This window comes from Bombus fervidus, chromosome 10, assembly GCF_041682495.2.
Source record: "Bombus fervidus isolate BK054 chromosome 10, iyBomFerv1, whole genome shotgun sequence".
NCBI lineage: Eukaryota > Metazoa > Arthropoda > Insecta > Hymenoptera > Apidae > Bombus > Bombus fervidus.
The window spans coordinates 6,902,315-6,927,939 of NC_091526.1; the positions used below are offsets into that span (position 1 = coordinate 6,902,315).

At 40.6% G+C, this 25,625-nt stretch overlaps 1 protein-coding gene across 3 annotated transcripts in view; it reads left to right on the top strand.

Annotated features, from left to right (window-relative positions):
* The window catches only part of LOC139991329 (uncharacterized), a 107,742-nt gene that overhangs the window by 44,808 nt on the left and 37,309 nt on the right, over positions 1–25,625 (top strand). The window contains exons 3-4 of one of the 3 annotated variants that reach the window (XR_011800792.2): positions 4,135–10,016; positions 10,074–10,483. The exons of 1 other annotated variant lie outside the window; for it this stretch is intronic. Coding sequence is in view for 1 of the 2 variants with exons in the window: in XM_074111918.1 (XP_073968019.1) it covers positions 4,135–4,149 (15 nt within the window). In the remaining variant the exon portion in view is untranslated. Of the gene's footprint in view, positions 1–4,134; positions 10,484–25,625 lie in introns of those variants that run through there. One more of the 3 variants, XM_074111918.1, reaches the window with a different exon arrangement.

Here is a 25,625-nt window from a genome sequence, read left to right on the forward strand (position 1 = left end):
ACGGAACCCGTGTCAGAATGTTGAAGTTAATTCCAGAGATAATCGTCGGAACTATTCGGCGAGTGTTCTCGCGGAAGTCGATCCTCGGCGAATTTCGCGTAAATCGCAAGAAAGAAGTCGAAAGGAGAGCGAGAGAAAGATAAAGTTTTTCCGCTGCGTCTTCGAACTGTGCAATTACTAACTAATCGACCAAACTAAAGTTTAAGCCTTTCCTAACGAACACTAACAAATTTTAACTAGATGTCCTCTATACGAACCAGTGAAGGCTGAAATACGCTTTTCGTTGATCAGGGACGACATAAGAAGATGTAAGTACACATTTTAATTCAGAAGTTGAAGAAACTAGCTGGCGTTCGCTTCTTTTCTGGTTGGCAACTTGAAATTCCCGACAGCAGTTCTCTTTACTTAAAATCAACTCACAAAGTTTCTGCCTATAAAAGTTAGAAACACTGTTATTTTTGTCAAATTGTCCGCTATATTAATCAAAGTTAACCAACGACTACGAAAAATTATAATTATTTTCCAAATCGAACAATTTTTTAAAACAAGATATTACTTCCTACGAGCAATAAATCGTGAAATATACATAACGATGAATCGAAACACGTGTTTTGAAAAAGGGAACAATAATCGAAAGGAAACATTACCCACAAACAAAATCATAGCGAAATTTGCATCGATTCGATCGTAGACATCATCTCAAAGATGATTCACCTTTATCCTTGGAGACACGCAGGAGCTTTCCCAAAAGATTTACGGATTATTCTCACGATGGCGTGAAACACGACGGATGAGCATCGTCCGGGACAAAAGAAGCATGCAGAGCGCGTTCCATCGCTAAAATGATTGCACCACGGTGATTCATGTGCACGCGAGCAGCCAGCTTCTGTCAAATTCATCACCGCAATATCTTAGAGTGCCCGATGTATTTTAATGCAATCTTCGAAACTAAAATACAAACATCTTCTAAACGATTCCACCCCCTTTCCAATCCTATACACATTACCCCATGCTGGAATGTAGAAAAACGCATGCACGAAAACCAGCCTATACTATTTGATAGTCGCATCACTGAAATTCCACTAGACGAAGTTCGTTGGTTTAGCCGCGGCAAATAGGTGAAAATTAGGAACGAAGGGGGGTTTGATTGGGGAAACACGGGTAAAGGGGTGCGTATAATCGGGCCGCCTGTCGTTCCTCTGTAATAACCGCACGCTATTAAGGGCGGTTGGTTCATAGGCGGACTGAGAGGGATGAAGACGATAGGAGAGAGGGGTCGGAAACGTGGAGAAGGCGAGCGCCGTCTGCCGCAATTAGTTTTACGCTGCTCCTTTCCTTTTCAACCTACAGACGGGGGAGACGGTGATCAGCTGCTATCGCTCTCCCCTTTAGAAGCTCGCCCTCTTGCTTGTCGTTGTAGAGAAATTCAAACACGCGTAACGAAGGTTAATGTCGTGTCTACACAGGGTCGCTTGTCCCTCTTTTTGCTTCCTTTTTCTCCTCTCCCCTCTACATCCCCTGTAGCCCGTGTTCGTTCCGGCAATTCGTTTATAAAGAAGGGTGGCTGAAGACAAGTCGCGGTACTTCCTCTTTCCACTGCGGCTGGCTCGTTAAGAATTCATGAGTCGAATATGTTAGGCTGTCGGGGAGGATTGCTTGAAATTTCTACGAACGCATCGGTGAGGGATGTATCCCTTAAACGATTCGAGGGCTTTCGTCGAACTTTCCAATATCGAACCATTTCTCTCGCTCCCCCGGTTGGAAATCGGCCGGGCTGCTTCTATCCCTCGTTTGATTAGCAACCTCATAAAATATTTATCGACAGAGAAAAATCAGCAATCCCTGGGACACGGGATATTTCGCCACGCTACCGCACTATGGTAAATATTTTATGTCAATTACGTATTCCGAAAGCGCGGTCCTTTGGGCGTCCACGTTCAAAAGAATTTCTTTAATTTTAGTTCTCTGATCTTTTATGAAATTACACACTCGCTCGTAGGAATAAAAAGCTGTGAGGAACAGAGAGGGAAAAGAGCAACGATACTGAAGGTAGAAACTCTTCTACATTTTCCAAAAGGGGAAATGTTGGAAGCTTCGCTGCAAATATGTATGAAGGTACAAATAAGTGACAGTATACCCTCGCATCATGCGCATGCAGAGTTTCGTGGCGCGATTCTAGCTCATCCCTTGTGTGTAAACGTCGCTTTGGCATTTATGGGGGCATTTATATCGGCTCGGGGGTTATTCGCCGACCAGAGATAGTTAGAGGCACGATAGCATCGGTGGAGGTGGCTCCAATCATTTCCCAATTAGCAGCTGATTGCGTACAGTCCATGATAGAACTTTGACCTACCGCAGATTGGTCCGGTACGGTTAATTCGGGAACACCAGAGACGTACTCGATGTATGCCGAATGGGGTAGACCGGTAAACGGAGATGCAGTGCAACCAGGTATCGAGGCAGATAGGTGTAGGAGATGGAGGAAGTAGCAGGGGAATGGGGGATTGGTGAGAGAAGGGTGGTTTGGTAGCCTGGCGTTAATATCTCACGACGCGACGCGAAACGAGCCGGCAGCAATATCGGAGATCGCGCAAATTGCGATCGGCAACAGAGATCTTCGTATCCGTGCGCGCACGCGGCCATGAAGGATTTATAGGATGTCCGTTTTTCATCTGCACCGCGGCGCCGCTGTAAAATTAGTCGACGAACAGTCCTATCACGATTTCTCCATTTCCAGTTCTTCGTCGTCGTGCTTGTCATCGTTTTTTCTTCAACCGGGCATTTTTACCGAGATATTCGTGCAGGAGAATGAAGAATGTTACGTTTTTGGATAAAGGAAAACAGCAAGAAGTAATAAAAATGGATGTGGATTGATAGAATTGCTCTGGAAGTTATTTGGTAACTGGTAGACAGAAGCGTAAGGAGAACGAGACCGTGTCTGGTCAGACACGCTCTGTGGTCTTCCTACTTAGATATATGATATAGGAATTTAGGTCCTTCTTGGAAATGTTAGCGGATCCTAAGGATCAAAGCAGTATATTGTCACATTTTAGGAGTTAGTATGTGACATGCCCTTGATTCATGGAACTTTATTCTAATTCTTGCAATAACCAAATAAATCGATTACCTCTAATGATTCTACTACACTTTCTTTACTATTTTAGTGCAATATATGAAAAGATGCTGGTATAATGAAATTGTTAGAATTTAATCTTAAAGTTAAGATTAATAATCTGTGGAAGACACAATGTTTGTGTTAAAATAATATTCAGTGATATTTATTAACTACAGAACCAAATGTATATAAGCGAGTGATATAATTAACAACGTATAGAGATTGTTGATCGTTGGCCAGTTACTCTCAGACTAGACGTAGGTAGTGACCCATGATCCCTTAAATATTTTGAACCCCACTCTCTATACAGTAATGAGTATGACCTGTGTAAGTGTCCTGTTCAAATGCCTGTGTGGCTGTCTGTGTAGGAGTATTTGTGCCTATGCGTGTAATATCGTTGTATTCCAACAGAAATGGTTTCCAATTTTTCTAAACACCTAATTTTGTACAGTCACTTTCCACTATAGCAGCAGAATTTTTCTCTCTTTCCATCGTTAAGAAACAGAATCGTTATTCTTCGTTCGCTGTTCCAAGCATCGACACATCCGATAACGAACGTCCTCCTATAACGTGGAATAGGACGAAGAATTAGTATCCTCAAAGGAGGTGTGCGATATTTCATCAACGATCGAAGTCCTTTGTCTCGTTAACGGACATTGTCGCACGAAATTAGAGACCGATTTTCCTTTATCCAGTTCCCATGCGGAATTTGTCTCTTTAATTCTCGAACAATGTGCGGGAAAGCTGACGCGGTACGGAACGAAGCAGAGAACGAATAGAGGGATGAACAGAAAAGAGACACATGCACACATACACACTAGTAAAAAGACGACCAAAAAAACAAAAAAAAAAGAAATACAATTAAAAAAGAAAATAAAGAAAGAGCGAGAAACAATGAGATAGGGGAGCGTTCGAAGCTGAAATCGCATGTTTCACGCACTAGGCGTTTTAAACCGTTTTAACGAGAGTCGAGAGAGCGGCAAGCATCGTTCATCATTGCGTGTCATTGTGTGTTGCAGAACCTGGCGACCTAGCCGTCGCGACCCATTGTTCCCCGCTGGCCAACAACGAGCGAAGCAACAGCAATGGCAGCAACAGCACCAACGGCAGCACGAATGCCAGTGGCAGCGCCGCCAGCAAAAGCTATTCGCTCGAGCACCACATCCAGCGCGTGTCTACGCTCGGCCGGAGGCATTTGGCTGCGCAACGATCCTACCGAGGATTATTCGGATGCCGTAGAAGCATCTTCGCTGCCGCGGAATGTGTCGATCAGAAAATCGGGGATTCTGTGCCGCGAGCCGTCGCCTGTCCTCTCCGTGTCGTCGTAAATGCAAACGCTGAAATCGGCAGGATTTTCAGACGAACGCCGACACCGTTGTAACCAAATGAATTACCAAATGAAGGACGCGTTTGAGATATGATACACTGATATCTGCTCTGCGAATCATCGCACATTCACCTCATTCAATACTCGAAATGATCCTGAATCTCTAACGTAATAGTAATTTTCACAACACGAAATTTGCTATTGCTATGGTGAAATATATCGACAGAAGGCTCAAGAAATCTTTACGACGAAATTTGAAATCACAAGTACCTACAACGCTAAGCTGAAACAACTTGTTTAAGAACACGAACACTCCAAGTAATCCGCAGTGACGAGACGAAGCACAGACTCGTTTCTCCAGTCGAGCAAGAAACGGTTTCCGCTCTGTGCGGTTTTGCGCGGTCTATTTGGCCGGATAGAAGGGGGTCGAGTGGCCGAGATTTTTCTTTCCGTGGCGAAGTTGCACGCGCTGCGGAGGAAGTCAGTGGGAACGCGGTTGTTACTGGAAGATAAATTAAGGAAGAATACAACAAGGGTTGGAAGCAAACAGAAGAAGAAGAAAGGGCGGAAAGGAAAGTTCATGAATGCCACGAGAAGGCACGCACGCATGCTTGCGTGCTGCCCGCGAATTACAGTGCTCCTGTGTATTTGTATCTGTCTTTCCCCGACAGGCCGTTTTCCTTGCCCGTATAAATCATCGGAATTAGCGCAATTTCGACGTCGAGTGGCCCGGAACAGTTTCTGTCTCTCTGCGTTTCTTCGCGGTAGGGGAGGATTAATGGACGCGACGCGCGGCGAGGAATGAAAATTCGACGAGCGACGAGTACCCCGGAGCATCATTAAGAGGAGGAACTCTAGAGATGAAACGGGAAAGAGGGTTAAAACGATCGACCTCAAATTTTCCTCGTGGGAAAGAGATAAATCACTTTCGTGAAAATAAGGTAGAAAAACGTTGTTGGGAAAGTTTTGCAACATCGTGGAAAGGGTTAACAGCGAAAAAACAACGGAGAAATATTACCACCATGCGTGATTGCGCGGTACTGTGAAATTACGAAAGATACAGACATCCTTTCCTTTTCTAATTTCTACTGTTCGTCAAACGATATGTACCACGGTAGGAGGAAAGTGAGGTTGCCCAAATATGTAATCGTCAATTTTTATAACATCTCCAAAATGTCAAGTAAAAAAAAAGTCAGAAAGCTAGAGACATCACGAGAGAACGACGACTTTGATCCAACGTTCTTATCTCGGCGTTCCTTTGGGGAATGTCAATTACCGTTTTCACGATTTTTCCAAGCGGAATAGGATAGTCAAACAACCGCTGAGCGAGAAGCAGCGGATCACGTCGGTGTGTCGCTTATTATTTTTAATCTCTGCGAACTGGATCTCTGCTTGTCTAACTGTACACATATGTAGACATACAGAGAGAAAGTGAGAGAGAGAGAGAGAGAGAGAGAGAAAGTCACACAGAAACGCACGCTTGTAACTGTTTCAACCCCTCTATTTAATACAGCGAAGGGGAGGAGGGTAAACGAGACTAACGCGCTAACGATGCCAACGTTAATTACCGGGCCGGAAAGACCGCCTAATCGTTGAGCAAGTGCACGCGCTAATTACGCGGGGCTGCTTGCTGATCGAGCGAATCGTACGGTTTCAGTCGGGAATCGTGGAAGTGTGCCGGAGTTGCATGTTTCTTGCGATCTCGTTACTTTCACGAGGCTCTGACCGCGATGGAATTGACCTGACACGACCGGAATACCGTTCGATCGACGTTGTATTCATTCCTTTTTGTTTACGAGGGTAAGTCGGCAGAAAAAGGAAATAATTCGGCTTCAAACAGTTGAAACATTAGAATATTTAAAGGAGCAATTTTTAGTGACGCCAGTTGAAATAGGTGCAAGAATTTGTTTTTTAACGCATAGACAATTGATACTTAATTTCGAGAAATATTTTTTACCGATTCGAGTACAATCATTTTACGAGGATCACAGGATAAAAAAGAGGAAATTTTTGTACGAAAATATTTATTTTTTATTTGTTGTTTTAATGCAATTGTTATAAATGGTACCTTGGATCTATTTTTTATCGATTCGAGTGCACTTTTTTAAAAGGCTCGAGATAAATTTTTTACCGTTGATTTTCACGTTTGATCTCTTTAAATATACGCTTTTGAAACTAAAATTTGATTTGATAAAAGCGTTGAGGACTATTGAAACATCGAGGTAATTGATTTAATAACAAACGCATGCATCGAGGATAAGGACTTTCTCTTACGAACTCTACTCCACATCTATCACCGTTCAGATGCACAGATTCTCCGATTGTGGAGATGTGCGATGAATCGCGGGCAGAAGAGCGAGAACCAATTCCTGCCAATTTTTGTACGAAAGATCCCACCGCGATTTTGATCGATCCGACACTGATAGCGTCTAGAAGTGGTGCCAGAGAATGGATAGATAATATTGCCAAAGAATGGAAGAACGCTGCCGACGAACACGCATAGCCCGTTCGAAGGGCACGATCCTACCATCGTAGTTTTTAGATTTATTAAGAAACAAAACAAAAAAAAAAAAAAAAAAAGAATTACATTTAAATTGTAACGTTTAGAGGGTTTCCTACATAGCGACCACGTGGTAAAAAATACCACGTGCATCAAGTCTAATTGCTTAAGAACACACGAAGCATACACAAACGCAGACAGACACGTACATATTCCTACGCGTAGACACACAAAGACACATACGCGAAATACGTGAAACTTATTTGCAGTGATATCCGATATATATGTAATTTTGTAAATACACTGGTATAAATGACGAGGGACAATGCGTTGTGATTGGAAGACGAATTTGAGCTACGTAAAGCGAAAAAGATAATGCTCCTTTCTATACTAACTTCCCATGAAGCCCGTACGAAAAGAAAATCTTCCCAATGATCAGAGTCAGGTAGATCAACGAATAGCGAGCCACGAGAGAGTACAGAATCGACTTTTTTTAACGAAATACACGGAATTAGTCACGTGAACCGTTTTCTCGTCGAGTGATGTGTGAGCGTGCGATTCGATGAGTGATCCGAGTGACATCGCGAAGGGGTCAGCCAAATATATTTTATAAAGTATAAACTAGAAATTCTTTATAACAATTAGATTGTATCATCTATAAACATGAATTTTAAAATCTTTTCTCTCAGCACAAAATTGATATCGAAAGAAGAATCCGAAAATCAATACGAATATTATACTAAAATTCTCGATCAACGAAACGAAATAATGAAAACATGAACCCCAAAACGATGGACAAATGACAAGCAGCGTGAGTGTTGATCATAGCGTGGTCCATTGATAACTGTGTGAACCATGAACGTAAGAGAATCCTCGTCGAGCGTGGCCTCTGACATCTTTTCTAAAACTGAGCGATCGCGATCGTGATTGCTCTGAAATATTCCTTTCGACGAGGTGGTGTGCGAGTGTCTATCGAAACGATGAAAAGTGAGGAAAATGAGCGCGTGTAACACAGGGTAGACAATAGGGACCATCGAGAGAAAGAGACAGAGAGCGCGGCCAGAGACGAGCGAGAAGGCGAGGCGGTCCAACGGCAGTTTGTTTCATGAATATTTCAGCGTCTGGCGTTTCTGGTAAACAGCGGACGTCGTGGAATTATGTTTCCAGGCTGTTTTCAACGTCTGGCGTCGCCTGGTAGAAGAACCGCCGATTCTCGTCCGCCGCAGAGCCACAGCTAGCCACAGAATACTAATTGACTACGAGGCGGCAAAGGTGTCCGAGTAGAATTTCGCCCCCACGCCCTCGCTTTCAAACCTTCTACCTCTGTATCCTTTCATACAACCTGGTTCTACTCTCTTTTCACTCACCGTTCCACTTTTGTACACCTTTTAAACGTGTACTTTTCATTCATGCTTTTGCAAACTTTTGACTAGGATGACAGGTACGCTACGTATAATCTGCATCGTATTTATCATTCGTTTTTATGTGCACGCGCGAGGTTTCTTTCCTCCAATCTAGATTATACTTCCTATTCACTTATTTCGAAACTTTTATCGCGATAAAAGCTAATGAAAAGCTAACATATAAGTAGATCTCGTTCTTGATTTAGTTAGCGTGTCTGACGAATTTTCGTATTAAACCCAATAACACGGAATGAAGCAAATGGAGTTGTATTTTACAAGATGGAGAATGTTATCGTGTAAGGCAGATGAGAAAGAGTAAGCTTGTCTTTTTGACTCGAACGATGAAGAATTTATGACGAACAATTTAAAGGATTATTATTTTTTATCGACAAGATTTCTTGCATTTCTAATAGCAGATATGAAAAATACATGCTTCTAAAGTTTCGTGGAAAGAAGAATTAATAATTAATTAATTAATAATTAATAGTTGCTAATAATGAAATATATCATATATCACTATTGACAGATTGACTCCAGCTGTTAAAGAATTAATCTTGCTCGAAGTAACTCTATCCCTCTTTTTCCAAAGTTTTCTTCCTCTAAAATACAATTACTTCCAATCAAACAAGACAAACATTCTCACTATCCATATTTACAAAGTTCAGTTCCAACATCTTCATTGAACCTCCGTAAATATCTCTTTACGGCTGTAATCTACGTCGCTCTTATCATTTGCCATCCAGAAGAATTCGCCCGCAGAAAAGTACCGGTAATTTCGAAACGTTCTCGGTCCAACAATCGACCAGACATTCTGTCAGCTACGAGCCGTGTTACAATGAGAACATCAGGCTCACATTTTCGATCCGCTAACGACGTTCCGAAGCCGTGAATTTTCTTCGAGACTTGCCACCAAGGAAAATGCAATTTCTATTCCGGTCGGTGCACGCGGCCCATGGAAGCTTTATTGCGAGACGAATCGCGGGGGCAAGCCACACGACCTCGATCGAGGAGCATGGACGAGAATTCCTCTGGAGAGGATTTTAAGCACGGTGGCAACGGGGCTAGAGAAAGAGACGAAAGGGGGATGAATGGGTGAGCTAGAAACGGTCCCTTCGTCGTTGGAGGGAGCGTCAATAATGACGGTGCCGCGTGAAATCGCACGTCGTCGAGCGTGGAGCGAGAGCGAGAGGGAATGTGCCACCTGTTACACCCTCGCTTGCAGACTCTAACCCTCCCTGCTCCTCCCTGGCGTCGGAATGGGCGGTGTAAACGAGCATAAAGTCGAAAGTTCGGGTTCCTTCGCCGCTCGTAGTCCCTGATACGATGGAAGTCGGAGATCAGGAGCGACCACTGTCTTTGTTGGATGCGAAATTTCCACAATTTTCCTCCCAATATTTTCCTAATTGACATTTAAATCATTTGCATCTCAATTTTCTACTTAAACTAAATTCTGTCGGCGTTTCTTCAATTCTTTATCTTTCTATTTAAAGATATAAGTTTTCCAAATTTGATAACTTTGGGAATACAGATAGAGATTAGTTTAGTGAGAGATGTGAAATTTTCAATGTTTTCTACATAAGATATTTAAATCATATGAATGCTACTTTTCGCCTTAAATTACATCTCTATGGTATCCCTCTGTTTTTCCTCTTTTTTTTTTTTTTTGTTCATGTGATTGATGTTTGTAAAACTTGATAACATTGGGCATGCATATAGAGATGGGTTTAGAGACAGCCGGGTCAAATTGGAGGGGACATATTCGAAATTTATCGATTCGTCACGAAAGTGATGTAGGGGCAAGTCCTTTGGGAAATCTAGTCGGAAGATATTCGATTTAATGCTCGTGTTTCATTTTGTGTCTTGGAAAAACAATATGCGTCGTTCTCATGGACACAGATCCCCGTCGTCGAGCTCCTGAACTCTGGAAATCATGGCCGTGGAGAGTCTCTTGTTGAAGCACAGCCCGTCAGAGGCACGCCGTTCTTTCACCAACATCAGTAAACTAAATTTTAGAACGCGTGCATCCTCTGATGTAACGTGCCGTGAAATCGTGCGTGATGGTCAAACACAATAAGCTTGGAACTATGTACTTAACCTGATAAAAACACGTTCGAATAAAAATGTCACGTGATACAAAACGGAGTATATTCATTTCTACGTTCTACATCAGCAAAGGAAGCAATTAAAAAATTCCATCTCTGTATTTAATTTTATTTTCAAAACATTCTTAATATTTCTCTTTGATTCCATGAACAAAGAAGCAGACAATTGTTAAAAAGCAATTGTACCTAAAAAATGCAAGATATTAAGATATTTCTATGTTTAAGTTACTTAATAACTTTCTCAGCGTATACGATAGTTCGGGTATTAGGTTGTTCGAAAAGTATCTTTCTTTCGCAAACGTGTTATTTACAACGTGCACCTTCATGCAAACATGAAAGTAAGTCTGTGAAATGTCACGGTGTTTATCTCAACAAAAGAAAATGGATCGTACGTAATTCGACAAAATAATGTAAAACAAAAACCGTTGTGCGTTTATTATTTCCTCATAAAACGAAAGAAACTTTTCAGACAATCTAATACTCCTAAACTATATTTTATTTACGACACCATTTGAAGTTACCTCTTAATGTCTGAGTTATAGAAAAAGAAAAGAAATAGAAAAGATATGAATAAAATCGGAATCTGTAACGAATGTCATACGAGAGACGATTAGAATTTATTTTGTAGAAATTTCTTGAACAAAAGAGAGCAACGAGTTTTGTAAAAACTATGATCTTCAGCATGTAATCAGATTACAATGAACATAAAATTCGCGTGACGACACGAGGTAAGTGTTTTCGTTTCTTCAGCCAATAGCCGGTACAAATTAAGCCACACGCGGATTAAGCTTGCATGCCAATAATTTCCAAAACCTTCTCTTTAGTACGCCTACGGTTTGATACCCGATCAATTCGCAGTTCCGTGCGTTCGCGATGGACCGGTAAAAGCTGCTGGCAATGGTCACGTGAATATATACGCGTATCTGTTTTACCTTTTAGTGAATCGCACTTTCGAATGTTTCGCCGCTTTTATCGTGCACCAATGCGTTTTCCACGCTCGATCGAAGTTTGACCACTTTCCTGGTTGAAACGCGTTTCGGCATGCGTTATAGTATAACCGTATAACCGAAAACCATGTTAGCTCGATAGACCAACACACAACGTTTCATGTCGATCGAAACGAAGGAAAAGTATGTTAGCGGCTCGGAGGCCAAGCCGATTCGATATTTCACGACAACCGGGTTTCAACTTGTGAATATACGCGACTCCGCCAGGAAGATTGTCGAATCTTCACCATATCGACGAATTTTCACTACCTGTGCCTGTGTGTTCGTGTGAGTATTCTCGGCGATTTTGCTTCTTATACATTTTAGTACGTTTTAGTACGCTGAATCATTTTTACAAACGTACACGAGATACACAGGGATACTTGGAGCGAACGTACAAAGCTCTTTCATCTTTTCCGCCGTTATTTAAATCTTATTTGGTTGTTGCTTTATCGCCGTCTTGAAACGCGCCATCGAATCGAAGAAACATCGCGATATTCGATATTTCCTGACCGGAGGGGGTAAAGAACTTTTTCCATCGCAAGCACGCGTCGCCCGGTTGCACCGCATAAACCATCGAACTAACGGCAAAGGAGCAATCCTTTTGATGTACCGCAATATTTTTCGCGTGGTAAACGCCTATCGAACTGCTTGAAATCGAAACAGCGAACACGTTACTTGCAAATAACTTGCTCGTCGATTTCACGGCGAGCTGAAAAGAGCCGGGAAAATTAATTTTGCTGGATCGAGTAGCGACAAAGATGAAAATGTGTCTCGATGGAACATAATGTGTTTTCGTATGCAACTGCATTCGTAAAAATAAAATAAAGTCACATGTGCATCGGCGTACATCACGAATCGTCAATGTCGATCAGAATTCATACGTATATGGTTCATGGATCGATATAGTTGTCGGACCTTTTGCAATCGTTTCGTGAATTTTTTACACCAGAACATCGATCAGAGGATTCGAGACGGTTTTACTTTTTACCTTTGATATTTGAGTGGCCGTAACGCTGGTCGAATCGCCGATATCGATACTGAGAACGCGGTTATCGGGTTGGTTTGTAAGCTTCCCACAGCGGGAAGATCCTCTAGTGAAATAACCTGGCCAACAAAAAGAAAAAAAGGAAAGATTAGGAAGGAAAGAAAAAAGTAAAGGGGGAAAGGGACATAGCAGGACTGCGCAGCTGAGTATCACGAACGATCGTAAAAAATGCCATAGGGATTTTCCAAGAAAAGGTTACGACAATCTCGCAACGACTAATAAACTATAAAACGGAGAGAGGTGCGTGTGCGAGCAAACTCCCTTTTGCTGCATGCGCGTGTTCTGTCAAACATAGAAAATTCCACGCGTGCCACATTTTCTCAGTCGTTTTGTTGAAAAATTTGTTCAACTCTCCGTGTTGCGTTTCCCTGAATTATTTAAATTTCCAACTGTAATTTCCACGCTTTTTCTTCATCCGTTTTGGACAAGAACAGTGGCACAAATAAATTGCGGGAACATTTTAACGAACAAGTAATTTAATATTGATTTGATTTCGCAACACGATACACGCCACAAATACCGTTGCGCACCGCTTGCATTTTCCACTAGAGAAATGATACACGTTACGCCATTCTTCCGTTACGAATATTTCTGCGATGTATCCGGTGTTCCACGGGAATTTGTGGAAAATTGCTAGAGCGATAATTTATTCCTTTTTTTATCCTGGTTAATATCCAGTGCAATATCACGAGACTCAACAGCCCTTCATTTGCTCCACCCACTTGTAGATAACGTACGTGAGTTCGGAATAATTACGGGCTTTTAACCTATAATCATAGCAGCTTAATCCATTAAAAAAAGTTCTTGTTTCATTTTGGCCTATAAACCCGTCTGATGAATCAATCTGTTTTAACAATGATTCAACTCTCACGTGAAAATTCTCAGCATTGCGTAAAGTAAGACCGACGCATCTAAAAAATCGTAAGTCTTCTTAACTATAAAAGTTATTATTGTGGGATATCATAATTTATTAATAAAATTGTATTCGAGAAATGCAATATTCTCATTTTTTAGAATAATACACATAAAGAATATTTCATTACAGATTTTTAAAATCCAAGAATCGTTAACGTTAGGTAAGGACCGTTACCTAAATATTTCTAGAAACTTCACCTATCCTGAGATTCAGAAATTTTTTAAAAATAGACCTGATCCGTTTCTTGACTGATCCAATTGAATTATTAAGAATTCCCTAATTCCAACTTTCTATCCTATGACTGGTTGAAGGGTTTATTTTCCATGATCGTATAAATGAAGGATATGTACATTTAAACTAACCAGAACCATAACCTGATCTATTAGTCGGGCCATTCCACTGACAAAACTATGGTCTGACCAAACGATTGATTTTCTTCTCACGCAAGCTTATTCTCATACCATAGATGCAGCGCGTAGATTGAGACACTTTGTGGTAAAGTTGTTCGTACAATTTGATCGTGAGAGAAACGAGTCTGTGGTAGTAAAATTCATGCTGTAAGGGGATGGAGGCACGAATTTTAGGTGGAGAAGCAAGATGGAACAAGGTTTATGGCTTTTTAACAACCATCGTTAAGTTGAGGATCCCAGTGGAAATTTTGCACGTTAGACTTAACACTGGTAGTCGGTCGTCTGTTCTTCTACGAGCATTTTGCAGATGGAACTCGAAATATACTCCCATTCATAAGTATTAAGACAGCTATGGAAAATGTTAAATCGGAACCATCATTAGGAAATTCTGGAAATCCTTTAAAAATTATTTCAGTCCAAATCACAGATATAACGAACCAATATATTCAATATTATAACGATAATCTCATTGATTTTGTATAATAAAGTCCAATATTATTTTATGTTGACTCTTTTAATCATCATTTTAATCAATTTTGAAGTTCAGATTATTATTTCATTTATCGATACTCGGTTCCATATTCAGCTCCTAAATTATCTTCCAATAATTCAAATTTTGGACAGACTTCTTGGAGTTTCTTACGTAATTTACAAAATTTGTTTCCAATAGAATTTACGCAAATTGAAAAACCGCGTATGTCAACACATAATTATTATAATTATATAACACTAAATAGCTTCTGTTACGTCGGTCGACTCTCTACCTAGACCAGGCCACATACCGCGGGTAGGCTGGCAACCAAATGTCCGCACATCCTCGCGGCGTACTCTCAATAGCCTTAAGGACCCATCATAAATCTTAACAAATTCTAGCTAAGGTCCTTCAAACCGAACAAAGATCTCTTTAATAATTCATTTTCTAACAGTTTATTGTTTACTACGGGAAGATTCGGGAAAGTTAGTTTTCTCACGTATGATGCTTCCCACTCGCCACTTTCTTTCAGGGACAATTAGCCCCTTCCTCACCCATCAACCTCGAAAATTAACCAATTATCAACGAAGCCTATTTCCCTCACTATCATAGCGAAACCCTGTCTTTAACGAATCAGCTCATCTCATATCCGTGAATCCACCCATCACAAGTTTTCCTCCGCAGCATCATTTTCATAGAGAGTCAGTTGCTCTTCCGTTTTCGACCTTTCACCATTCGAACTTGCGTTATTCTACTCGAACTTACATATTACAATTACTCTCTATCAACTCATACTTTACTTATACATACGCACCAGTGTAACTATATTCATTACAAAGTTGTTGGAATAAATTGTAACTTATAATTTGTTATATCAGTGTCATATTCAATTTAACTACCTCTATTATCCTAACCGAAATAGGAGATCGATCATTTCGCGGCGTCGATTGTCTAATCGTAACGTTAATTTACGACTCCCGTTGACGCGTTTCCTCGCGATCGCGTCTCTCCGCGTGTGAACGAAACAGCTTCCACAAATTTTCTCTACGTGTATCGGATTACAATTTTGTACGAATGTATCCAGCATGGTTGTCTTTTTGACAAAATAAGTCAATTATGACATTTGACAGGAAACCAATAAGTGACCTAATACTTATGAACGACAGTGTATAATTCCGTGGTTTGTTAAACGACCATATTTGCTTGACATAGCGTCTTTATAAGAGGGATGCAACAGTGAAATCGTAGGAGAAAGATTCGTCCTCGTTGGAAGAATGGAAGAATACTGAGAATATTTTGTCAATGAATAAGAAATAGTCGACAATGGCCAACGGAGAAAATGGAATAATTTAAAAAATGACGAGCACACCACTGTTCCGGAAACATTTAGGATAGACGGTGTTTGCGAATTTGCTTTGCTCGGATGACTCGTTTCTTTCCGACAGAGACATACTCGCGGGATTGAATTTTAAAAATCCGTGTTCTGTATTCGTGTCACGGCGCATAAACAGAAATATTCACGAACGACACGCCCGAATTTGAATATTTTTCCCATTTTATCCGCCCGTATCCCGTGTAATATGTGAAAGTGCGTTATCATTAATCAAATTACAGGAAATTCTCAAAAACTTCTTTGTGCAACCGTACATTCTTTGATTAATCCTGGAATATTAGTAGAGAACTGCATTTTCCCACTTATTTTAGGTATTTCTGAAATATCTCTCTGTTATTTATACTTCTCTTGGTCCGCTTGCATAATAATTTAGCGACTAATAGCGTTAGTGAGTTGGCAAGGTATTATACAATTTGTAGCTTACACATTCGTCTGTCACAATTTTATGATTTTACAAATTTACAATTTTTTAATAGGATTATCAATCAGCAATAAATTGATTAATTCGTAATTTGTAAAATTCGTTTATGTACTACTTTATTTGTTGCATCACCAAAATTATTTTTTCCGATCATCTATGTAAAGAAATACTATTTTATCCAGGAACTATAACTCCATCGTGAATTATAAAAAATAAATGATACTCCATTGTGCATTGACATTTTAATTTTGAATTTCATTCTATTTTTTGATTTTCTGAATAAAAGATTGAACGATTTCAAGGAGGAAGAGAAAATTTTGTCGCAATATTCTTCAAGAGCAACTCGACCACATGGGCTTCAGAAATACCACGAAGACCAAGAAAATTGTTTTAGCCTGAGTTCGCGGTTAAATGCTCACTCAACCTACATTTAGTAACTTCACGAAGTAATTTGCTACTCTGAGCTGTCAAGACCCTAAAGCGATTCAAGTACCTAAGGAACTGTTGTTCAAGCATCGCAAGGAACAAAGAGAGATTGTTGAAAACTCTAACATTGTTACCGCTCTGTTCGAACAGTACCAATAGCAGAATTGTAAAATAGAAAGGGGAAGAAGCGTCGAAGCGAAACGAGTCCGATCATCGATTCTACGCAATCGAGTAATCGCTTTCAAAGGGCTTACCAGCTAAATCTGATGCGATTAATGAAGATTATGCAACGGATTCGTCACTGACGGTCTGAGAATCTGAATAGAGGATCCATTTGTTATCAAGCAAGTCGATTACAACGTTTTCTTAGCCCTGTTCTTCTCATGTTTGAAAGAAAAATTTATTTTCAGAGCTAAGAATTCTTTGTGCATCGATGAGAACAGGAGGAAAAGAAAGTGATACAATGAATAATCGTGGAAAAAGCGAAATTCATTTTTGATATTAGAGGAATTAGTTTATGCTATATTAATAGTCTACGATGAGTTTTATATAACCCGATGATATAAAAAACAGATGGTAATAATAACGAATTACAAGACCAGATATTAAAAAGAGGATCACGAGTGAATTAAAATAGCATAGAGGAGATGCAATCGGTTGGAACATTTTAATTTCACCTTCGACGTCTCTTTTTTCTAAAAATACATCTCTAACCAATTTTGCTATAAAACTAGCGCAAGAAAAGAACGCAAATACCGTGCATCTAACCCAGCATTTTGTGTACCCGAGTAGAATTCTAAAAGTATCCTTACATAACCGAAACCCGTGCAGTTTTGGAACCTAATCTCAGCCGCGCAGCCGGTTGTCCGCTTTATCCCACGCAAATTCCCCGTTACGTGGCCGCGTCGGAAACTCATAATTCTCCGTGCACGTCGACGCATCTCCCGGTTGCTCGTATCCACTCCCTCTCTGGTTTCGTCATCGTTCGTTTTAACCGATCAAGCAAACCGGTACCAACACGCGACGTCGAAATGATTAATCATGCAAATTCGCCGGCGCGATTCGTGGACGCGCCCGCGTGGCCACGGCAAAAATTGATAAAATACATTCATCGTCGGTACCAAGTAGTACGATGAGGGACGGTTTACGCGATCGATCGGCCGCGACGCTGCTTGAACGCCGCTTGTACACGCTCACGCGACTCGACGAGACGCGGAAACCACCTCCGCCTCTCTGCCCCTCTCGTTGCTGTATATGCGTCTCTGTCACGACCTGTCTCCACCATTTCCATGCGCCACTTCAATTTCGTTGGTTTCGTGCGTGCCACGGCAGCTTGCTTAAATTTTCGGAACGTCGGCCGTGTGCACGAGCACGCTACTCTCGCGGGTGGAGGCTCTTTCTTCGCACTGACTGGGATGCTCGATGTATAGGCGACGTCTCCGCGGGGTGTTGCGGCTCGTTCGTCTTTCGAGACACTTTGAGATATGAGAAGTGGCTGGTTGTGGGTGATTTGTATGGAAAAATTGGCACGCTGAAGGAAGATCGGGGGGGCCGGAAATTTGTTAAGCTTCGACGCGACGCGACGAGAGGAATTGTAGCAGAATAGGATTTGCCAGTGGATACTGCGAAAGATGGAAAAAGAGTTTGGATGGTATTGAGCATCGGTATCTACCGCAGTTGGAAAGTTTGGGGGGAAATTATTTAGAAGGAATATTTTAAATGCCTATTTTGGTATGAAAAAGGGATATTTTGGGTATTTATATTTTGAAATATCAACGTCACCTCAACATAGATATTTCATTGTATTTTAACTTCAGGTACGTTAGAAATTTTAGACTATATTACGAGACATAAAATTGGCCAAGGTTAAAGATAATGTACCCTCTATCGATTTCTTGAAGAATTATCGCTTACATTCATATTACTTAGCTATAGACTGGTTTGGATATCAACAAACAGTAAGATCAAAATCGGTCAATGACTATTTCGACGTCTGTCCAGTGCACGCCACACTGTGCGGCGCTTAAAATACCTGTTTTTCGCGGCGCTGATGAACGAACGATACAAACCCATTTGACGAAATATTACTAGCTATAAAGGGGATTGACCACCAGCTACCGATATGTGACATTAAAGAAGGATTTCAAGAAAACTGCATATTATATGCATTTTTTTGTCTTTGACTCGAATTCTTGTTCAGATGCCTCATTGTACATCGCTATTCTAAATAAGCAGCAAAATTTGTTTCATCTACAGTGACTAGAAAAAATATTTGCAGACCGTCAAATCTGCTATAGTATATACATGCTAATTAGGTAGATCCAAGTGTATTCGTATCATTTTGTAGTATTATACCTTCATATGAGTACAATAATTTGATACTATTACTTTGAAATGAAAAACCTAATTTAAAAAATAAATTAGACAATAAGGGTACGTACATATACTTTTTGCAGCTACCGAATGAGAGCGTTGAGGAACAAGCAATTTATACTTAGGGGAAATGAGTTCTGTAAGGCTCTTGATTCTTGCCTAATTTCCGCGCGGTATTAGTATCTATAGCGTGGTTACGGAGTTCGTTTTATTTATAGGGGATACTGAAAAACAGAAATTTTTACTGGGACAAAAACGAGCTTCGTTAGAAGTAAAATAGACTTACCGTTAAAAAATTCCTGTATCAGATTTTCATCTAAAACAAAGTCTTTCGCGATTTATAATAACCAACATATAAAATACGTAGAACGATAAAGAATTTATAACCGGAAGAAAACGAAAATTAGTACGAAAGAAGTGTCAAAGTTCGTCTAATAAAATCGCGGAGGAATTTGCATTCATATATCCATGCCAGAATTCATCAATTTCCATGGAAATCCGCGAGGAGATCTTAAAAACAGATTTTCCCCGATAAATATTAAAAGAAGAATAATCCGGGGGCAGGGAAGTTATTTATATCGACGACGAGCAAGCGATACTTTGAGCCCGACGAGCGAGAAGAGTCAGTGAAAGGGGTGGTCGGGGGAGTGAAAAGCTGGAAAGAAGATCGGATATTAAAACACACAATCGCGCGTATGCATCGAAAATTAATTACGACCGAAGCAAAATGAAATTGCTAATTTCCGGATAAACGGTATAACGATGCGCGTCAGCGAGGATCTACGAAATTACCGGTTACTAAGGAAACAGCTGCACGCCGCCCGTTTTAAAGAATAATCGATACCCGTTAGAATTTCGCCGCTCGTGAAACTCAATAATGCAAATTCGCGCGTCACCGTATAATAATAAGGCCCGGGAACGAGCCTGGCAAAAGAGATCTTTATTACCAAACGAGATAGAAAGAGAGAGAAAGCGAGAACGAAGTGAATCGATCGATTCGAACCGATCGTCTAACCTCTGCTTGTGCTTCTCGTCGTGTACCCCTCCTATTTCAACCCTTCTTCCTTCGTTTCCTTCTTTTTTTCTCTCTCTTGCCTCGTACTGTTAATTACAATTCGCCGTGGTACATAGCCCGTGTTGTTTGTCTCGGCGGCCATTCATCGCGCATTTAATTCAGAACAATGTTTACGCGCGGGCTACGCGTTGCATCGTATAGAAACGGGTCTCGTATTCCACGGAAGCACGAAAAATTCCTGGCTCTGCTTCTTACGCCCCGGCAGCAAATACAATTACAAGCCGAGGCAATGAAAAGAGATGAAAGGAGAAGAAGGGCAGGAAGGAGAAGAGCTGGTAATTTCTCGGACGTGCACTAAACGTGACAGAGCGACCCACCATGCATCTCTGGACAGTCCAGTCCTGGAAAACCACTCCTTTTTCCACGAATCATTCACCTCGGCTCGATGCGGTTCGAGTTCCCGCGTGCCGCGACATAACGGTCCGTAAAACGTAATGGGTAACGAAAATACGGCCCCTAATATGACCATACATGGGGCACATTAAACACCGCAATCGGAGAACCATTCCGGACAGATAGAGGAATGTGCGTCCTTCGCGAAAGCGATCGAGATTCGAGTGATCGAGGGTGAGATTCATAAAGCGTAAAACACAAACGTACGTACAAGCACACGTGGATGATACACGTATATAGAAATGGTTAGAGAGAGAAAGAGAGAGAGAGAAGGGGTGGAGAATATACCCAGTAAATTTCGAAACGTAGCCGCGACGCAGCAGTCTTTTTATCGCTCCCCGAGGCACTTCGGACCCAACCACTGGGTTGTGTTTTATTCTCCGCAAGGGCAACGAGCATAACTCGCAAGTTCATGGTCGTAAGTTTCGACCCTTGCACGGAGGGTTGACGCGAGGGCTGCGACAGAGGACTTGGCCAGGTTTTGAGACACTTCTCGATGAGTTTTTCTTCTCTTTTTCTATGTGCGATTATAGGGATATTGCTTGTAGAGAGAAACAGAACTTTCAGGAGATACAAAGCAGTCGAGTAAGTAGATATTTCGAATGCTACTTCTGTTAAGATTATTGGAATTTAAAAGAAGAGAACAGAGAGTACTTTGTTAGTTACAACAGAGAATACTAAAATTATCTGGAAGATTCTTATACTTGAACAAGCGAAACGTGCATAAGCGAATAAATATAGATGTGACATTCAAATAGTAATTTTAGCTTTGCAACATTATGTACGATAACTGCTATAATTTACGCATGAATTCTCTTCGCAATCATGCTACACTCTTAAGGGATTCACGTGGAATACATGTTCTTGTCACGTGAAGCGAAATTTTCACGTGGCATCACTCATCCACTTACATCTTACGATTCGCAACTATATCGCTCGAAATACAGAAATTATCGTAATTGGCGGTGTCTCGTTTCATTACATCACCTACTTACGATCCATTAACCTATGTATTACCACTTTAGAAAGCTTTCAAAAGACGACACTACGATCCTTTGATACAAAATACCCTCCAGGGATTTTCAACGTTATTACCGTCAAAGTTATTGGAATTTGAGAAATCAGAATTATTCGGCTAGAAATTTTAGAAACACAATACATATAACGTTTCGTGGAACATCTTTTGATATAAAGCACTCTTCGAATACATCGACACTGCTGTCGAATTTATTGGAATTTGGGAAATCAGAATTGTTCGGCTGGGAATATTAAAATCACCGAAACATACTATAAACTTTCAAACGATCTTTTGATGTAAAATACTTTCCGAATATCGTTATAATATTCTTGAAACAATATCGTTATCAAGAGTATTAGCATTTTTAAAATCTGAATTCGACTGGGAATATAAAGATTATCTAAATATAGCTTTTGTACATGTCTATGTAAAACCATGAATGATTAATAATTCATATTTTTAGTAACATAACTAAAAACACTGGGATCTAAATAGAAGTTTGCTTTACCTACTAAGCATTACAATGAATAATTTACTTCAAATATTTTATATATCTTCGCACAGTAGGTATATGCATTCTTTAAATTTAAATTTAAATTCATATCTTTAAATTCACTTTCCAAAAATGCATAAAATTCCATAGATTGGAAATAATACTAATTCTCATCGTTTTCTTCTACTATTCGTACGTACTTACGATAATCTAGATCATGATATACCGCGGACAAGTTTTAAAAACATGACACCTACGGTCCTTTGATCTATCGTTCCGCATGAAGTTCATCGCATCCGATGCACGTGGAATTCCTGTATCGGCGCTTATGCTAAAATCCTGCAGGCTCACAGTCGCGTAACACGAGTTCGAGTTTGCAACTAGCAACGGAGACAGTTAATTTCACGCTGATTAGGAAAGCCAGGTGGGGGTGGATGAGGGAGAGAAGACGGGGGAGTTTTGAGCGGAACTGTACGCGAAACGGATACGTGTTCGTCCGTGAAATGACCATTAGGTCCAGCTGGCCGATAGATCCACGCAGAATTCCGGAACAGCAGACTAGATAGACAGCAAGCTAAGCATGTAACATATGCGCGAAGCAAGTGCACACGCGGCTCGTTCTGCATACGAATAGAGGGTTAAATTGGCCGCAGCCATTCGCAGAATGGAAGAGAAAAGGCAACTCTGCCGGTCTTCTAATATTTTCATGCGCGTTAATCTCGAGTAAGAGTAGAATGTCGCGCCGAATAACCGGCTTGGAGAATAAGGACGATTCGGTTTTCAGACTGTAACTGTCTCGTGCGTGGCAGAGTAACATGAATTACTACGCCAAGCCAACAACAAGCATGTCGTGTTCATTCAGAAAATATGAAGGGTCTAACATGGACACGCGAACGCGCGACCCAGGAAAATACGTTTCAAGAGAAAAACGAGAACGACCAAGACTGTTCGTGTATCTTGGGAATACTCGACGTGATAATCAAGGAGAACGTATTCCGTTCCCCTGTCTCTCGGAAATATCTCGGTTGCTCGCTTTTCGCGCGCGTACTTTTTGGCTCGAGAAAGAACGGCTTTCGTGATACAATTAACAGCCTGACGAGTGGTATCGATCGGAGAATACGATCGCAAAAGTGGAAGTCTCGAACGACAAAGCGAATGGAATCGGCTTTAAATTTCCAGCAGCTGCTACAAGAAAGTACGTGACCTGGCTGCTTTTAGAACGGTTACCGAAAGTAAGTTATTCCACCGCCGTACCCTTTAATCTTTATCCTTGCGATCTTGAATTCCGAATCGGTCATCGAGGTTTATCAAGACAGCGGCGCAACAATCAGAAAACGGCAAGCTTTTACGACGTACTTTTTCGTAGTTCGTTAGACGTCCTTGCTTCAGGTTGCATCGACTTTTCCAACACGATCCATTTCTCTCTTCTTTCGAAACGTTCCTCGAAACGCGAGACTAACATAGAGACGTTCGTTACTTCGCGGATACCCTGAAAGCGACGATTAAATCCGACGACACCTTCAATGCTGATTCCTTTCATCTCCTTAAAAGGCACGAGCTACGATCTAGCTGTCTGTATTTCGAATTGACTTTGAGCCAGGCTGCTGTCACCAACCCTGACGTTGCTGTCTCTCGATTTCGACGTGGCGCCACGTCGAATGCACTCATTGGCAAGCTTGAATAAGACACTATTCGAGTGGTTATAGAACGTGTTGCGACTCCAGTGAATTATAAGTTAAATTGTCGCAAAGTGTGTGGAAATGGTGTGACAATAATTCGATGGAGAAATAGATTTTCTACAAATTGTTGGAGGTATTTTGGGTTGCAGACAAGTTTCTATTTATGGAAGAGTAGTACTTATTAAATAATACGCAACATTTAATAATAAAGTAATAATAATAGTTTAAGAGCAAAACGACTCTCGACTCTGTAAAAAATTCCTCCTTCTCAGTTCTGATTCTTGTGCATTCTCTGACAAGCCATTCGGAAGGCGCATTAATTGATTCTATAAATTGGAAAAAGGAGAAAGTCATGACGTTGCAAACACTTTTTTACAAATTTATCTCATATTTTGTTACTATTTATATAACTTTGTTTTAATGAACGAATTGAAAGTACATTGACTTGATTCACGATTCCAACGACATTGCGTATTTTTAAAGATTTCTCTCTTACAACGTGACAAGTATCCGATGTAACGCAATGCATTCTAAAATTCCTTATTCATTAGCTCATTCTCTGAACTTATTCTGATTCGAAAATTTAATATAAATCTTCCTTCAATCTTTGATCATTCGTCATCCACGCAAATTCTATGACGTGACGTTTCCAAATCTCATTGATAGATATCGCAGTGAAATAAGATACTGTGCTTAAAAACTCGACGCAAACCAATGGAGAAATTTGGAATTCGCAGGGTTTCCTCGGATTCTACTCGTTAGATTGGAAACCGGAAGGAGAGATTCTATTGCGAGAGAGCTGAATTCCGTTAGACAAAAGGCAATTCATTAACATTGTAATCAAATTCCCCCATAAACCGAACTGAGGGCAGCCCGGAAGGCATATCATCCCTTCCCGCGAAATAATATCACGATATATTATACGATTGTCAGTAACAACGTGGCCGAACGTCAGCGAGGATTTCGCGCGAGTCGGAGATCCAGATCGTGTTACCATCAAGGGATTAAGCCACGAAGTTGGATTGCCGAGGATCTGAGAAGGATAAGAGAAATTGTAGAACCGGGGAATATGAACGGAAAGAGGAAGAAGGAAGAGCAATCCACCAAGGGGATGCCAGTTGCCTATTCGGCCTGATGAACGAAGCGACGCGCAAACTTAAATGGCAGTTGAGAAATATAATTTCCTCAGCTGTCAAACGTGTAAGCCGGAACTGTGCCAGGGGATCTGCACGTTTCATCCGCGTACAACAAGCGTTGCCAGCTTCAACGTGCTGTTACCGCTGTTCTCTATCTTTCTCTTTCTACCTTTCGACCCTTGTTTCGTTTCCGTTTTCATCCCTCTTTCATCCCTGTCTCGTTTCTTGGAAAACCAAAACCCTCTAAACGTTTACGTGTCACGGAAAAACTGAGTTTGTTCCACTGAAAGGAAGTTATTTGGTAAATAGCGGGGTAATTTATCGAATTGATCGAGCTTAAGATCCTGAGTGTAATGGGGCGGGAAATAAGTTCACGAATTTACTTTGGGGAATTGTTGTGTGATGAGATTGATCGTTAAGCGTGATCGAAGGATAGCGATGCTCATTAAAGTAACTGTAGTTCTGATTGAAAATGTTGTAGATGGTAATTAATAGGTTATTATAAGTTTTGATGGCAAATTATGGAGTATATACAACGGTTACGATAAATTAATATTAAACAGGCGAATACAAATAGAAGTTTCAGTGAGTTTGACAAATCTCCTTCAACTGACGGTAATTTAGCTTCCAATTCACCTTAGTAATTTTCAATAGCTTTTATATGATTTTCAATACACATTTTATGCATACAAAACGTCTCGCCTGTATCTTCTCTATTTCCACTATCTTCTTTTTCCAAATCACAATGTCTATTTTTTAACCAGATTCATGTGCGTTGAGTTGATTTCTTTTTTTCTTTCACAATCTTCACTTAAAATTAACAATATTACAGTAGTCGAATCTGTTGACTTAATTGGTTAAATTTTCCTTTTAATACAAGTTCGCTTAATATTTTTATGAGAAAAATTTTCAAGAAAGAAAGGTCTACAACGTTGATGC